Source organism: Balaenoptera musculus, chromosome X (assembly GCF_009873245.2).
Source record: "Balaenoptera musculus isolate JJ_BM4_2016_0621 chromosome X, mBalMus1.pri.v3, whole genome shotgun sequence".
In the NCBI taxonomy this organism is placed as follows: Eukaryota; Metazoa; Chordata; class Mammalia; order Artiodactyla; family Balaenopteridae; genus Balaenoptera; species Balaenoptera musculus.
This window is the reverse complement of record NC_045806.1, coordinates 70,424,725-70,441,851: the sequence shown is the minus strand read 5'-3', so window position 1 is coordinate 70,441,851 and position 17,127 is coordinate 70,424,725. Positions and strand designations below refer to the sequence as shown.

Here is a 17,127-nt window from a genome sequence, read left to right as displayed (position 1 = left end):
AAAAGTTATATATACTGTTCTGTATGATTCCATTTACATGAAATTCTAGAAGAGGCAAAACTGGTTTCCTGGGGCATGAGGTAGGGATGAGGATTAATTACAAAGGGGCTTGAGGAAAATTTGGTGGTGATGGAAGTGTTCTAAAACGTGATTGTGGTGGTAGTTGCATGACTGTACATTTACTAAAATTTATTCACAGTTAAAAAAAAAAGCATGAAGATAATAGGCCCTTGCCATTTAACACAGAAATAGCCTCTCAGTTTCACGAACTTGAGGGGATGTCTGGATGGAAATATTAAGGGAAAACACAAATGATAATCATTTTGGTTTTATGTAATTTGAACTTAAATCATGTTCAGTATTGAAATCTGTCCTTGGCTTTGCTTTGTCAGCAGAGACATGACTTCTGACAGTGTTGATCACAACCGTGGGAATAACCACATGCCTATTTGCCTATCCAAAGTAACAGCTAATTTGATCCAAATAGAGGAGGGTAATTTTATTATTGTTTGCCATTGGAGTTGGCATCTGGTAAAAATGGGTGTATGTTTGGAGTAGTATTTAGGTGAAAATGTAGTGCTTCTAAAATATCTTTCTGAAGAAAATAAAAGTAGGTATTCTTTATAGAGCAAGTACCCTCTGCTAACAACTGAACAACCCTACGAGACAGATGGTGGCATTCCCATTGATGGATGAAGAAACAAAAGCTAAGAGAAGTCAAGTGACTTGCCTGAGGTCTCATAGCTAGTTAAGCAGCAAAACTAAGATTCAAACTTAGCTCTCTGTCTGACTGGGACCATGCCCATTTCATTATGTTGCTATCCTGCCCTTACATCCTCATTCTCAGACTCTTGTCCAAGTTGGAGAGAGTGAATTTACCATGGTAATTTGAATTTGTGATGCCGAATTACTGAATTACTTGATCTTTGGAAAGTTATTTAACATTTCTCATCCCATTTTTTTCACATGGATAATACTGCCTGCTTCCCAGGGTTATAATGAGGAATAAATGAGATGATGTATATGAAAATGCATTGTGAATCATAAAGCCCTGTACTGATGTTTGGTGGTGTATTATTAATGCTGTCATTATTACACACTTAAACATACTACTAATTCTGCTTCCTGAATATTTCTTTGCTATTGCCCTTTTTCAGCCACTTAGCAGCTTTTACAGTACCATAGTGACTGCATTTCATTAATAAGGAAAGTTATTTTTTAGATATAAAAAGTTCAGATAGTCTTAAGATAAAAGACATTAGAACAATACAGTTTTAACCGTTTGAAGAACTAAGTATGCTTAACTATTTAGAATTTTCCTTTCTTCCTTCTATTTCCTCCTACACCACAAACTCACTTTTTTCCTGTGTATTATATCCAAAGTTAAGGTTGCAACTTTATGATGGCTTATTTCCAATAATTGATATTTAATGGCTATATTCAGTACATTTGGTCAGAACTTCTTTTTTGAACCAAACAGTTTATACCCACAAAGTGTTCACCACTGGAAAACTCTAGTTCTTCCATGAATGCAGCTGGATCTTTTGTTTAATGTGGTTTTAACTAGAGATTGACTACATCAGTTGCTTCCATATGCATATTGCTTTTTACATAAAGAAGATAATTATTCTCATTTCTTGAAATCCTTGATGCTTAGTGTGTAGTTTAAACCCTTGCCAAAAGAATGCTATTTCTTTTCTACTAGGTAAAAATCCAAGAGGACCGGGGTATCTCATTGTAGTGAAACAGTAGCAGCACTAAACTTTCAAAACATGCTTTGTTCATCGGACTGATATGAAATAATTAAAGCATTGGGCAGCAAGTTAACCAATTTGCACCCTAGTTTCTTCTTCATCTCTAAAATGTGTATGCAGATCCTTCTCTCCCAGTGCTTTTGAGAGAATCAGATGAGCTAGTGTGTGAACATAGTTTCTAAATAACAAAGTGCTATATGAACAATATTTTGACAGTTGCTCATTTATGGTAATTGGCAGATAAAAAGAATTTAAGTACTTGATTTTTAAAAACCTCTCTTCCACATGATAAAATTTTCTGTATTAGTAGTATATGTTTAAGAAACATCATTCAACAGCATAATAATACAAACTATAATTTTGAATACAAGAATGAGCCTCTTTTGTTAAACTCTTCTATACAGCGATGGCATGAACATTTTTTGTGTTTTATATATATATATATATATATTTCTACATTCTAAATGATATAGGTGTATGTTTTTATAGGTTTGCCTGAATCCATCATTGCGGCTGCATGTTCAAGAAGTGGCCAGAGGGTTCTGCATGTTGATTCGTAAGTTTATCAATGGTAGCATTTGATACTTCCTAAATACCTCTATACAAAATAAAAATTTAAATATACACACGTGTGTGTGTATATATATACGTCCTATATAAACTTTTTAAGTTAGGAAAATAATTGGAATTGTTTAATTTTCACCAAAAACATGTGAAATATATAATGTACAGGTTTTACTATTATACTCTGTGAAATAGTGTTCTGTTTCCTTTGAGGATAAACCAAATGTACCATAATTTTATTTTTCACATGAGTGATTTTGTTTTTTTAAATGATAATTCTCCAAGAGGCTTGGAAACCTCACACCTGACCCTTTAATTATATACATGTGTGGGTGTGTAAAACCTGTATATGCTGTTGTATTTTAGGCTTTGCATTTGATTGTTGAAAAAATCGGCTGATAAGAGTATGTGGTTTTCTTAAAATTCATCAAAATTTAAACTGTTAGAAAAATCTAGAATATCTAGAATTTTGTTTTCCCCCTTTTCCCTTAAATGTGATGATAAAAAGGAAGTTAATGGAAAATTCAAGTTTAAGATAAAGCATAAATCTTTCCCTTCCTGCTTCCTTCTGAAACAAACCCTTAACTTTTTGCCTATCTATTTAGTGCTTTTGACCGTTGTATTTTGGCCCTTTAATTGTTCATTAAATAGGAGTAGAAAGGAAACAAGAAATAATGACTTTATATTTTCTGTTTGATAGTAACTGCAAGTTTTTCAGAATGTCAGAATACTAAGAATAACAAGATTTGTTATAGTTCACAGTGCCTTCTCATATATTATCCCATTGTAAATATGTAGGAATCCAAAAGTGGTATTAGTTCATTTACCCTTTCTAAATTTATTTTCAAAGCATATTAACTCCTCAGTTATTGGATGAAATTTCTAAATTAAATTAGTTTCTGTTCTCAAGTCCTGCTCTTGGAATTCTCTTTCACTATCATATGTGTAACTGCTGTGTTAATGTCTTATTTCAGTCTTTTTGACATATGGATTCACATGCTGAAAAATTTGCTGCCTTGAAAGCTGAGGTACTGGGCCAGTGTGCTTTAAAAAGGCTTAATAAGAATGAAAATTCAAATTTATTTCTGATAATGTTAATTAACCTAAAATTGAAAATAAAATCTTAAATTTCCCAAAGTTATTTGTTGTGCTCGCACTGTAAGCTACTTCCCATATCAGTTTCTTTACACATGTTATATAATTTAACTTTCATCACAGCTGAGTGAGGAGGGTGGTGCTCTCCCAATTTAGCAAATGGGGGTGGGATGTGAGGCATAGAGAGGTTAAGTAATTTTTCTAACTTTACCCAGCTAGTGCATGTCTAAGTTTAAATGCAAATTTATTTTGTGTTTTCTTATTCTAAAACCTGAGATCTTCACACAATGAAGAATATTTTATAAATCACATAGGGTTTACTGATATTACAAAGTAAATTTTGATTAGGAATATAAGAAGCTAAATCTAATTTTGATAAACAATGAGTCAGTTAGAAAGACTTGATAATGTTAAGAACTTATACCTTAATACATAGTATTTCAAAGTGACAAAACTTTTTTCTTCTATTTTAGAGCCTCAGACTTGGTAGCTTTTGAGAGTTTAGATACATCTAGGTATTGATTTATAGAATGTTTTCCTGCTCTGAGCCAGGTTTAAATATTTTCTCATTTTTGTTCATTTTAGCACTTATGGTTCTTCATAGTTAGATTCAGTCTTCCCTAGCCCTTTCATTTCTGCTTTACATCTACAATAGTACCGTATGTCTCTGTTCCACAGACATACCTTACCATGCTTTCTTTTTTTTTTTTTTAACATCTCTATTGGAGTATATCTTTTTTTTTTAAATAACTTTTCAATTGTGGTAAAAAGAACACATAACATAAAATTTGCCATCTTAACTATTTCTAAGTGTATACAGTTGAGTAGTGTTAAGTATATGCATATTGTTGTGTAGCAGATCTCCAGGACTCTTTTGATATTACAAACCTGAACTCTATGCCCATTAAACAATAACTCTCCATTCCTCTTCCCCCCAGCCCCTGGCAACTACCATTCTACTTTCTGTCTCCATGAATTTTACTTCTCTAGATACCTCATATAATTGGAATCATACGTTATTTGTCTTTTTGTGATTGGCTTATTTCAGTCAGTATAATGTCCTCAAGGCTCATCCATTTTGTATCATGTGTCAGAATGTCCTTCCTTTCTAAAGTTGAATAATATTCCATTGTATGTATATACTATATTCATTCATCTGTTTATAAACATTTGACTCGCTTCCACCTCTTGACTATAGTGAATAATGCTGCTATGAACATGGATGTGCAAATATATCTTCAAGATCCTGCTTTCAGTTCTTTTGGATATATACCCAGAATTAATATAGTAATTCTATTTTTAATTTTTTGAGGAACTGCCTTACTACTTTCCATAGCAATGGTACCTTTTACATTTCAACCAACTTCCCATGCTTTGGCTCCAACTGGGAAGTTGTGTATGGGCTTTTAAGCTAGAATACCTGGGTTTAAGTCCTGGTTTCTTCACTTACTAGGTGTGTAACCTTTGACAAGTTACTTAATCTTTCTGTAACTCAGTTTCTTGATATAAAGTTCATTATAATAGTAATTTATAAGATTGTTTATCGGATTAAATAAAATAATCAATGTAATGGATTTATAACAGTGCCTGAAACATAGTAAGCCCTTAGTAAATGTTAATTACTCTAACAATACTGTTGTTTGTCGTTGTTGAGAAATGTCCTTTGGTAGGTGAATTCTCTTTTTAATTTTCTGATTGCTTTGATATTCTTCTGTTTGTCTTTATAGTTATATAGTCTTCCTCTTATCTGTCAAGGTGTGGATTTTATTTCTATTTATACTGTTCAGAAATTGTTTTGTTTCTTGAAATCAGATGATTTATGCCTTTTGTTGGTGGGAAAACCCTCAACTGTTTCTTCAAACATCTCTCTTCTTTCTTTTGGAAATTCTCTTATAAATTGCACCTTTTCATTCTATCCTTTATGCCTTTTAATGTCACTTTCATATTTTTCATCTTTTTACCTTTTGATACAGCACTCTGAGTAGTTTCCTCAGCTTTATCTTCTTGTTCTGGGGTTAGCAACTATGGCCCACAGGTCAGCCACTTGTTTTTTTTTTAATAAAGTCATATTGGAACACAACCATGCTTACTATATACTTATAGATATACATGTTTACATATTGACTATGGCTGCTTTCACACTACAAAGTCAAAGAGTTAAGCAGCTGCAACAAAAACTGTGTGGTCTGCAAAGCCTAAAAATTTACTATCTGGCCCTTTATAGAAAATGTTTGCAGACCTCTAGTTCATTAATTCTGTCTTTAGATGAGTCTAATTTTCTATTTATCCTAGCTATCATTTTCTTCAATGACTTTCATTTCTAGGAGTCCTGTTGGGTTATTTTTTAAAACCATCGTGTTCTTTCTTTGTGTTTCAATTCATTTTTTTTAAAACATGTAAAGTATTTTATGTGAAGTTCTTTGAGGTTTAATACTGCTGTTTGTCATTTTCTCTCCATCTTCAGGGTCAGTACTTTTTCTTATTTCCTTTCCCTAAAATTTCCAGTTTTTCTTTAGTGGGGCTTTATCTGTGGGAATGCTGTGTGACCTGTTTGAGGGGGTATGTTCGTACTAAGTGGTTTTGCATTTACTTTTGCCTGGTTAGCCAGTGCTATTACTGACCGTATTAGTTTCCTATTGCTGCTGTAACAAATTACCACAAATGTAGTAGCTTAACACAACACAAATTTATTCTTTTACAGTTCTGCAGGTCAGAAGTATGAAATGAATCTTACGGGTCTGAAATCAAGTTGTAGGCAGGCAGTGCTACATTCCTTTTGGAGGATTCAGGGGACCATCTGTTTCCTTATCTTTTTCAGCTTCTAGAGGCCACCTGCATTCCTTGGCTCATGGCCCCTTCTTCCGTCTTCAAGAGCCTCACTTCACCCTCTATCATGCCACCTTGTTTTTCTGCCCTTGACCTCTTGCCTCCCTCATAAGGAGCCTTGTGTTTACATTGGGGCCTACCTGGATACCGTAGGATATTCCTCCCATCTCAGGATACTTTATTTATGCATGTTAGCAAAGTCCGTTTTGCCATATAAGATAATTTATTCACGGCTTCTGGGGATTAGGACATCGACAACTTTGGGGAACCATTATCTACTACACTGGCTCAAAACAATTTGTATGTTAATTTCTAGGCTTGAGGGTTCTTGGTTTACGTGAGTAGTATGTATTAGAACACCATAATCACCTGTGGTTCAAGTTTGCAGTTGTAAATTCTCATAGAAATTTCCCCTTCCGCCTACGGCCTGCTTCAACAGTATCCCATCATGTACTCTCTCTAAGTATACTGTATTCTCTCACATCTTTATGCCTTTTTTCACGCTGGTCCCTATTCTATGCGAGTAGAGTACTCCTTCTTTAGAACATAGCTAGTATACCACTTTCTAGTGATGTTTTCCTTGATAATCCAAGTAGTATTAATTTTTCTATTTGCCTGTACTTGCAAGTATTCTGTACGTTCTTATAATATTTTCACACAGTATTATTATTGTTTATAGATCTCTTGGCTCTATTAGACTCTTAGAGATTGGGGATCATGTCTTAGTCATCTTTATATCCCCAGTGCCTGAGAGGTCTGGAATACAGCAGTCCCTAAATAAATATTTGATAAATATTATATATGCCAAGCCACTGTTCTAGTGATGGGAATTTAGAATTGCCTCATATATGCTCAGTGCAACATTGGTCCTTGCTTATCTACAGATGGTAGATTCATGGTAGTTTGGCAGGGAGTTATCTGTTGATGAGAAAGTTGAGGTTTGCGCATAGTCAAACAAGCAGATGACTGGGGAAAAACTCAGATCTTATTCCTATTCCAACATTCTTTGAAATATACCACACTGTCTTTGTTGTTGATGTACCTGTATATATTTGTTAAAAAACAATTAGTTGAATTATTCTAACTATTTCTAATTTGTAGACACAGTAGAAAATCATTACCTTGTATTTTTGCTTTTTTCTCAATTAAGTTCTACTGTTGAATAGATTAGAATCATGCTTCTCAAACTGTAGTGGTGTTCTGGCGCTTGGGGTGGTGGTGGCATATGAAGCCAAAGGATAAACAGTGGAGCATCTGCCTGGTGTGTAAATTTTATAAACATTATAATGCATTAAATGCATTAAAATATTAAGATTTTCTGAACAAATTTTAGATTTGTGGTAAAGTTGAAAAATTAGTACAGAGAGGGTCTGTATATACTTTATTCAGCTTCTCCTAATGCTAACATCTTATGTAGCTGTAGTACCATTATCAAAACTTAGAAATTAATATTGGTGGAATACTAACTACTAAACTGTAGACCTAATTTGAATTTCACTGATTTTTTTCAGTAGTGTTATATTTCTGTTTCAGGATCTGGTCCAGGATCCCACTTTGCATTTAGTTGTTAATAGTCTCAAATTATCTCCCCCAAGGTACACTAATGTTTGCCTAATTGTCATTTTCTATTTTCCTCTTCCCATCTTCACTTATTTATTGCAATTCTTCTGTAAATAAGAGCTGTCTCTTCTTCCTCATTTATTTATTTATTAAATTATATGTATCACTGTGGGTTCATAGATATTTATTTTATACTATGGGTTATAATCTCATACTACCATTGTTTATTTTGTTGTTCAAATTGTTCCAGCTTTGGTCATTGTGAGTTCCTTCCAGTTGGTTCCTGTGTCCTTGTGAAATATCCAATCCTTGTTTGAGCACTTCCTTACTTTCTGACACTGCAAGATACTCCAGCCTCATCTTGTGTTTTCCCTGCTCTAGCCCTAGAATCAACCACTTTTCCAAGAGCCCTCTCTCCGTGTATTTGAGAATGGGATTTAGAAACCAAGTTCTGAATACTAGGTATCATTCCTACTGGGCTTCCCTTTTCTCCACATCCTCTCCAACATTTGTTATTTGTGTTCTTTTTGATGATAGTCATACTGACAGGTATGAGGTGATATCTCATTATGGTTTTGATTTGCATTTCCTTGATGATCAGTGATGTTGAGCATCTTTTCATGTGTTAGAGAATGTTCTAATTTCATTCTTTTACATGTAACTGTCTGGTTTTCCCAGCACCAGTTATTGAAGAGACTGCCTTTCCTTTGTTGTAGATTAATTGACTATAAGTACATGGCTTTATTTCTGGGCTCTCTATTCTGTTCCATTGATCTATGTGTCTGTTTTTGTGCCAGTACCAGACTGTTTTGATTACTGTAGCTTTGTATTATAATCTGAAGTCAGGGGCATGATTCCTCTAGATCTGTTCTTCTTACTCAAGATTGTTTTGGCTATTTGGGGTCTTTTGTGTTTCCATAAAGTTTTTGAATTATTTGTTCAGGTTCTGTGGAAAATGCCATTGGTATTCTGATACAGATTGCATTGAAACTTTAGATTTCCTTGGGTAGTATGGTCATTTTAACAATATTAATTCTTTCAATCCAAGAACACAGTATATCTTTCCATCTGTTTGTATCCTCTACAATTTCTTTCATCAGTATCTTATAGTTTTCTGAGTATGGGTCTTTTACCTCCTTAGGTAGGTTTATTCCTAGGTATTTTATTCTTTTTGATGCGATGGTAAATGGGGTGGTTTTTTTACTTTCTCTTTCTGATAGTTCATTGTTAGTGTATAGAGATACAACAGATTTCTGTTCATTAATTTTGTATTCTGCAACTTTACCGAATTCATTGATGAGCTCTAGAAGTTTTCTTGTGGCGTCTTTAGGATTATCTATGTATAGTATGATGTCATCTGCAAACAGTGACAGTTTTACTTCTTTTCCAATTTGGGCTCCTTTTATTTCTTTTTCTTGTCTGATTACTGTGGCTAGGACTTCCAATACTATGTTGAATAAGATTGGTGAGAGTAGGCATCCTTGCCTTGTTCCTGATCTTAGAGGAAGTGCTTTCAGCTTTTCACCATTGAGTATGGATTTTAGCTGTGGGTTTGTCATATATAGCCTTTATTACATGGAGGTATGTTCCCTGCATGCCCACTTTCTGGAGAGTTTTTATCATATATGGATGTTGAATTTTGTCAAAAGTTTTTTTCTGCATCTATTGAGATGGTCATATGGTTTTTATTCTTCAATTTGTTAATGTGGTGTATCATCACATTGATTGATTTATGGATATTGAGAAATTCTTGCATTCCTGGGAAGATGTACTTTTTTTTGTTTTACACTTAAACAACATTTTAACTTGCCAAAAATGTGATTTTCCAATTAATGGTAGTGGGCTATATATTATTTTATTCATACAAACACACTGCAGTTTATTTAACCAATTCTCTACTGCTGTATTTGAGGCTGTTTCCAGTTTCCTGTTATAAGCAAAATGTGGACATCCATATACATATGGCTTTTATTTATAAATTTCTAATATTTGGGGAAAAAGGTTCCCAAATTTTTACCACATTTGTATATTTGTAAAATCACCTTATGATCTTTTTCTTTTTCTCTAATTTAAAAATTCACAAAGTCAGTGACTTTAATGAGATTGTGTAACTCCTGTGCCTCAATAAACTTAAGTGTTATGATAAGGAATTAGGTAAAATTCTCTTTTTTTGCAGGAAGATTTATGTAGTTAGCCAGCAGAATAGTGACCTGAACTGATTATTTCATCCTGATGAACTGTTGAGTGGTATTGTTTTTCTAATCTTGGTTAAAGTCTCTCTTACATTAAATATTAACTGAGACAAAAGCTATAGGAATAACAGCAGGCAAAAATGTACTTTGAGTTTTTTTATGAGTATGGATTACATTCATGATTTTGTGAAGATCAATTTAGTACTTTAACCTCCTGACACTGTTTACATTTATATACCATTTAAGTGATGCTGGTTGATGGTTCTGAAATGACTCATTATAAAATCCTAAGTACAACCTCTGTTGATTTATAAGCACTATCCAAGCATTATCACTATCAACAGCAGCTAATCTCATTTAAAATAGCCATTTCATTGCTGTGTTGTCATAAATTTCACAGGCAGATTTTAAATTAAACTTCTGCCAAATTGTAACTGAAGGAGCTCCATTTTTGTGTGCCAGTTATCTGTCTAAATAAATGTAAAATCTGTGGTTCTTTTTAGAGAACTACATTTACAGTAGATATTAATGAGCTGTTGACATGTCAAAGTTCGAGAATAGGTGCTGTGATTTAGAAAAGCAATTAGCAATTCAGAATGTAGAGATTGGCATTTACTTTAATCTTGAAGTTGCTGGAGGGAGGTGCAACAGGACCAAAAGTTTACACTTGAACAGAATCTACTTCTACCAATAATTGTTCATCTGCACATCCTCAATCAGTCTTTTCTTCTAATCATATATGTCATTATTTAGTTTTATTTTGTTTCCTATAAGTCTTTACTTTCTACTGTAACTGCTTCAGACAAAGAGAAAATAAACTAAATAAATTGAAAATGATGATGTTACCTCACTGAATTAATCCAAATTCATGATTTCTTAGAGTCTTTTTTAAAAACGAGTATTCAGTGTTTGAAGTCTTTACATCCGATTCTGTTAAGTATTTAGTGGATTTATGATGTCAACCCAAATGACTGTCACAGATACAGCTATTGATGTTTTAGTCTTATGTAATAACCATATTATTATTTCTAAAAGTTGAAAACATTGTTATACTTTAATAGTTTGACCAAAGAAGGATATTAATCTAAATAGTATTATCTTGTGGGGTTAGGAACTGATGTCACCATTATATGTCTATCAGTTTCTGGGCTAGATTTCTCTTTGGTCTGACAAACGAAATTTTTGTTTTCTATTTAGCAACTGTGTCTAGTTAAGAATTATTTAGGAATTGTGATAAAGAGAAGTAAACAATTATTTTGTCTCTGGTTTGTTTTCTGTTTTTGTTTGTTTGAAAAAACTTTTTGCCTTTAATCATAAAAATATACATATGTTTGTCATAAAAATTTAAGCAATGTATATGTCTGTATATTACATGCACATATACATAAAAATATACATGTCATTCTGCCCACATACCACTCCCGAGAGACCACTGTTGGTGTGGTGTATTCTGTCTGGTGGAATTAAAGATAGTTTTATGAGAATGGATGAATGCATGAGTGAAAGGATAAAATGAATTGAATTGATGAGGTGAAAATATGCCATAATAGTGTCTCATCATCGTGTCTGTTTGCACATTCTTTTCACATTTAAGGATATTATTTAGTAATATTATGTTATGGTACTAATAGTGGAAAAAACAATTTTTTACACAGATAAATAGTTGATCAAAACTAGATGAGATCATATAGGATTGTATTAGGAAAATTCATCCCAGTAAGTTTCTTGAGAGTTGTAGAGCTATGGCTGACCATGATTTCAAAGGACACTTTCTGGGTTCACTGTTTCTCCACCACTGACTTGACATTATTTTGACATCCCCTTTTCCTCTATATCATTTTTCATCTTTATGTTTTGGCACTGAGGTGGGAGACACTAAAATTTGCCAGAAATTGTCACTTCTCAAGAAATATATACATTATTATTAGAACCCAGTTGTAAAACCAGATGAGATTATGGGTATTGCTAGTCCCCGAGTATTGAGAGGTGAACAACAAAACAGATCATGACTCCTGCCCTCATGATGACCTTGGACCCTAGTAGGGGGAAATAGACATTAAACATGCTTAAATTTTATATTATAAATTGTGCTTATGAAGGAAAAATGGGTAGTGCTCTAAGAGAGTAATGGGGGCATTATTTAGATTTGGTGGTAGGAGGGTGGCTTGAATGGGAGTGGTTACAATAACTTCGTATTGACTTCTCACCATGGATATGGGACTATAAAAATCTTTGAGAACTAGCATCATTTTCCTTTTATAGAAAGAGTTAAAGTGACTTCTTATTAGAGGAATTTTTTTTGTATGGCTTAATAGAACTCTACCTCATTGAGTCACCTCAGAAATTGCATCTGCAGTTGTGTGTCAAATGAATTTTATGATTTTTTCTGCCCTGGAAATTAATATGTGGAATTGTGTGAAAAATTTCGGTCTGATGCCTTGCTTCTGCAGGGAAAGAACAAAAATAATCTGTTCAGATGTTCAATGATTATTGGCTCCTAAAAAAAGGAACCAGTATTGATTCAACAGCTAATCCTATTGTGAAGTTTCTTTTTAGTGGTTTTAGTTTGTGAAAATTCAGGTCTGTTTATGTTTTTTTTAATGCAAAAATAAAACAACATGGCTGTTTCTCTTATACTGGAATACTTGCACATATGTCAATAAGGTAGCTCAAAGATAAATATTTGAAAGGTTTTAGATTTAAGACTACCATAAAGGGATAGGGAAGTAAAAGAAATGTAACCTCACTTAGAAGAAAATTTTTATTTTTACCTTCTATTACCTAGATGAAAGAAAGAAAACCTCGCTCTGTCTCCTGTAAGGATGAGAAAAATGTATCAAAGAAGCAAGTGTTACCCTAGCTTTTCCCTTTCTCTGTTCCCCCATGTTAAAGACATTTCATGAGGTCTGTGGCACTAATTTATGAGTGAAAGTAGTTTTCAGTTGCTTAACGTAATCTAGTATTCAGGATGGTGTATGCTGTTACAAACAACGTGATGTAATAATAATAGCTACCATTTACTGAATATTTGCTCAGTACTGTGTTAGGTACTTTACAAATATTAAGCTATTTAATTTTTATTATATTTCTCTAAAAGAAGTATAAATTCTCTCCTTCTGCAGATGAGGAAACAAACTCAGAGAATTGAAATAACTTGTCCAATGTAACATTTCTATTAAGGGGACGAACCAGGATTTAAAGCCATGTCCATTAGACTGCAAAGCCTATGCTCTTTCACTAAGATAAGCTGTAGGGTTGGAAGACAAACAAATCCTGGGTTTGATGATCAAGAGACCCAATTCAGGCTGTTACTCTGTCACTGATTAGTTATGTGACTTATGTTGTTTTCTTCAACTGTAAAATTGGCGTAGCGTACCACCTACCGTGAAGAGTCCCTGTGAGGGACCAGTGGGATACATGTAAAAAATTGAGGTGTGGCCAGCAAGGTCTGACAGTCATATGTATCAGGTTCACTAAAAGGCTTTTACTTTGGAATCACTGGGAATATGTTCAGTCTTTATTTTGGAGGGCAGTGTGGGGAAAAAAAAATCCTTGGAAGCAATTCGTGAATTTTTATGGTTTTGAGACAGAAATGTCATTTTATCTTTAGGTCACTGAAATCTGTATGACAGGAGCTTCATTTGCAAATGACAATTCTTGCGTAAGGAGGATTTTTTTCCTATAGAGCTCAAACAGGCTAGATTGATTGAGATAGCTCTGTGCAGAAATCATGATATATCAACATCTCTCTAGATATTACTAACTTTGACTTGTTTTATTCAGTGGGTTTGAATGAGGATAGGTTTCACATAGACCAGAAAACTACAGGCAAAGATAATTGAATGTACGTATGCATTTTTTCACTACCTCTCCTTCCCCCCGCCACCTTCTTCCTCTTGAGCAATTTCTTTATCATTCACCCTCCTTCTCCTTCAAAAAGGAGGGTTTTGTGCATTTTGTTTTTACTTTGAAATAGCAACTGTTCTTACCAGCTCCTTGGAGCTTTGAAGACTATTAATCAGCTTGACAGCTGGAAGCAGAGTGATCGACAGCAATAAAGCTTAAAGCTTTTTCTTATCACTCTAATTTCCCTTTTTTTCCCCATTAATGAAACTGGAGTTTGATTTGCCTTTCCATGGCAAAGCAAGGGTAAATTTTAGGAGCTGTGACTATGAAGTAGAGGATAGGGAAGAAGGGAGAGGGGGTCAACAATCTTCAATCCTTTGACTTGTCAGTTCTGTTGTTCTCTCAGCAGTCCCCATTCTTGTCTCTCTCTCTTCTTCCTTCTCAGGGTTGTCAGTGAACCTAGCTATGCCTGGCTGGCACTGGACTCGGTAATTGCCAATGAAAAGGGCACTGGAGACTCCTGTGGGCGTGTTCTCCTGTGTCTACACTTGGCATGGGGGGGGTGAGGATGATAACTTACTATGTTCTAGGCACTGCTTTAGGTGCTTTCATTCCTATTTTTAAGATAAAGAAACTGAGGCTTTTAAAGAGTAACTGTAAGGTTATTGGCTGAGGTCACACAGCTAGTAAGAGGCACAGCTGGGGTTTGAACCCAGGTCCATCTGATCCTGAAGCCTTGATTAATAACAATGCATTTACTCCTCTTAGTTAACAATTATGACCACGCATTAAGGGTTCCAAGATGACCAAACTGCTGTTATTGCCCTTAAGTTTCTCCTGGTCTAGTCAGAGGAAACACTCATGCAGTCTAATTACAAGACAATATGACAGATAAAAATTGTATAATGATTCATTCATTAGTGTATAGGCTAGGCTACCGTGAAGCAATCATATCGGTTATACTGGGCTACAGTAAAGCAATCATATTACTACCTCTTTATCAATGCATGAATTGTTATACCTGTAAATAAATGTGAATTTCTTTTTTCACATTAAAGAAGACAGTATGACAGCTCTTACAGAAGTATGTGCAGAGCTCTAGAAGCACAAAGATCAGTTTTATTTATATATTGGAGAGCTGAAGGCTTCACAGAGAAAATGATACTGGATTTGAGTAGTTCTGACTGGTTTGACTAGTTCCACCATTAGTTTTGTGATGGAATAACCTTGGGTATAGGATATAGCATTAATAAAAGCAGAGAGACATGCAGGCACTTAGGCAGTGTTGACTGTGTAGTTGTGGCTAATGCATTGGATGCATGGCAGAGAAGAGTGATGTCTAGACATAAAGCTGGACAGTAAGTTTTGAAGGTTCTTGGAGCGATGCCAAGGATTTTGGACTCTACTCTAGAGGCATTAGTAAGCCATTAAACATCTTTATGCCAGGGAATGACATAATGTGGTCTGCCAAGACCTGATCACAATGGCAGTAATGTGAAGGTTGGGTTGGAAGGGAAGAAACTAGAGGCAGGGAAACCTTTGAGGGGGCTAATGAAAAAAATGGGATAAGAGAGAGGGCCTGAAATAAGGCAGCAGTGGTAAGGATCCAAAGATAGAAGGGGTTTGAGAAATTAACTAGAATTGACAAATGAGGAAGGGATGATGAGTGAGTTCAAGATTTTCTAGCATTGGCAGCTGTGAGAATGGTGTTGGTATTTATTGAAATGGGGAAACCAAGAGGAAAACCAAATTTTGGGTGGGGGACAGATAATAAATTTGCCTTTGGGACCTGTAGAGATTAAAATTAACCTGGGATATTTAGTGGAGGGAGATGTCCAGTAAGTTAATGACTCATGATATGTATTTTCAGTACAGAAATATTAATAGCTATGAGTCTGGAGCTCTCCCCAGAGGGCCCAGATTGGAGATGGCAATTTGTGAGTCATTGGTAGAGAAGTGATGATTGAGTCAGTAGGAATAGATGAGATCATAGAGGAAGACAAGAATTGAGGGCAGCCTTTGTACATTACCCACTCGTCTACCTGGCTTGATTGTCTAAAAATGTATTTGAATGGGTGGACTAGTGTGGAATGACTAATAACTGTAAACATAGGAAGGTCTCTTCTCCAGCTCTAATGACTGGGAACACAGCCTGCCATTTCATTCTGGCAGACTGATCTGATTGCCAAAGCAGCTTCCTATAGCTTTATAGGACTCTAAAAACCAAGTAAGGGCTTGGTCTTCCTCTCTAACATTAGAACTGCATCTGCATACTCTACCAAGGAGGCTGACCTTCCTTGATCTTAGAATGAGGGTATGGTGAAAGGAGCTTGACTTTCTTGTGTATCAGGTGTGTGGAGCTTTTAGTAAATGAGAATTTGTGTAGGGGGTAAGTCTATTATATTCCCTAAGCTGTTCTGTTATTTGTCAACAAGGAAGACAGAAACATGTCATGGTTCTTTGCAATACTACAACCAAATTTAAATAGAATAGAGCCTCTTTCAGTGTGCATGGTGTATAGCTGGCAAATTGATACAAGTAGACATGCCACACTGTTGTTTTCCTACTCCTATCATATACAGAAAGATATTTGTGCACATTAAATATGAGTTACGTAATAAAGTTGATTGTATTTTAGGTCCTAGAAATGAATAGTCCCTCCAGGTTTGGCATTAGAATAGATGTAGTCATGAAGTTATTATTCCATTTTCATTATCCAGATGAGTTGGAGAAACAAAACAAAAATTAGACTTCATCCCATCTAATGTCTGTAAATATCAATAGATCCCACTGCCTTTACTTATAGTAAGTCAGATTCCAAGATTTGTATTATGTGCCTATGTTTATAATTTTCAATATTCCAATCTTGTAGATTATAGCAGACAGTGTTTTATATAGTGGAAAGAGCATAGGCTTGGGGGCCTGATATGCCCTGGGCTTAATTAAGGGCAGGCTCTGCCATTTCCTAGCTGAGTGAGTTAAAACAAGATACTCAACGTCATGGTTGTTTTTTTTTCTTTTTCCTTCTAATTTTAAAATGGGGATAATTATAGCACCTATCTCTCAGGATTCTTGTGAAGATTAAATGAGATAGTGAATGGAAAATGACAAGCTCAACATATATAGTACCTATTTTTCTTCTTCCCCTTAACATGAATTAAGCCAGCATTTCTCAAAATACGTTGTTGAGCCAAATGCTGTTTCAAAAAAAAATGCTCATTGGTTAACTGAATTTATTCCTTCTTGGAGAGAACAGACATTAACATATTTAATGGTGCTGAGAAGGTCTA

General features: G+C 34.7%; 1 protein-coding gene across 1 annotated transcript in view; it reads left to right on the top strand.

Annotated features, from left to right (window-relative positions):
• The window catches only part of CHM (CHM Rab escort protein), a 169,439-nt gene that overhangs the window by 20,687 nt on the left and 131,625 nt on the right, over nucleotides 1-17,127 (top strand). The window contains exon 2 of the mRNA XM_036839292.1: nucleotides 2,244-2,310. Coding sequence (XP_036695187.1) covers nucleotides 2,244-2,310 — 67 coding nt within the window. The remainder of the gene's footprint in view (nucleotides 1-2,243; nucleotides 2,311-17,127) is intronic.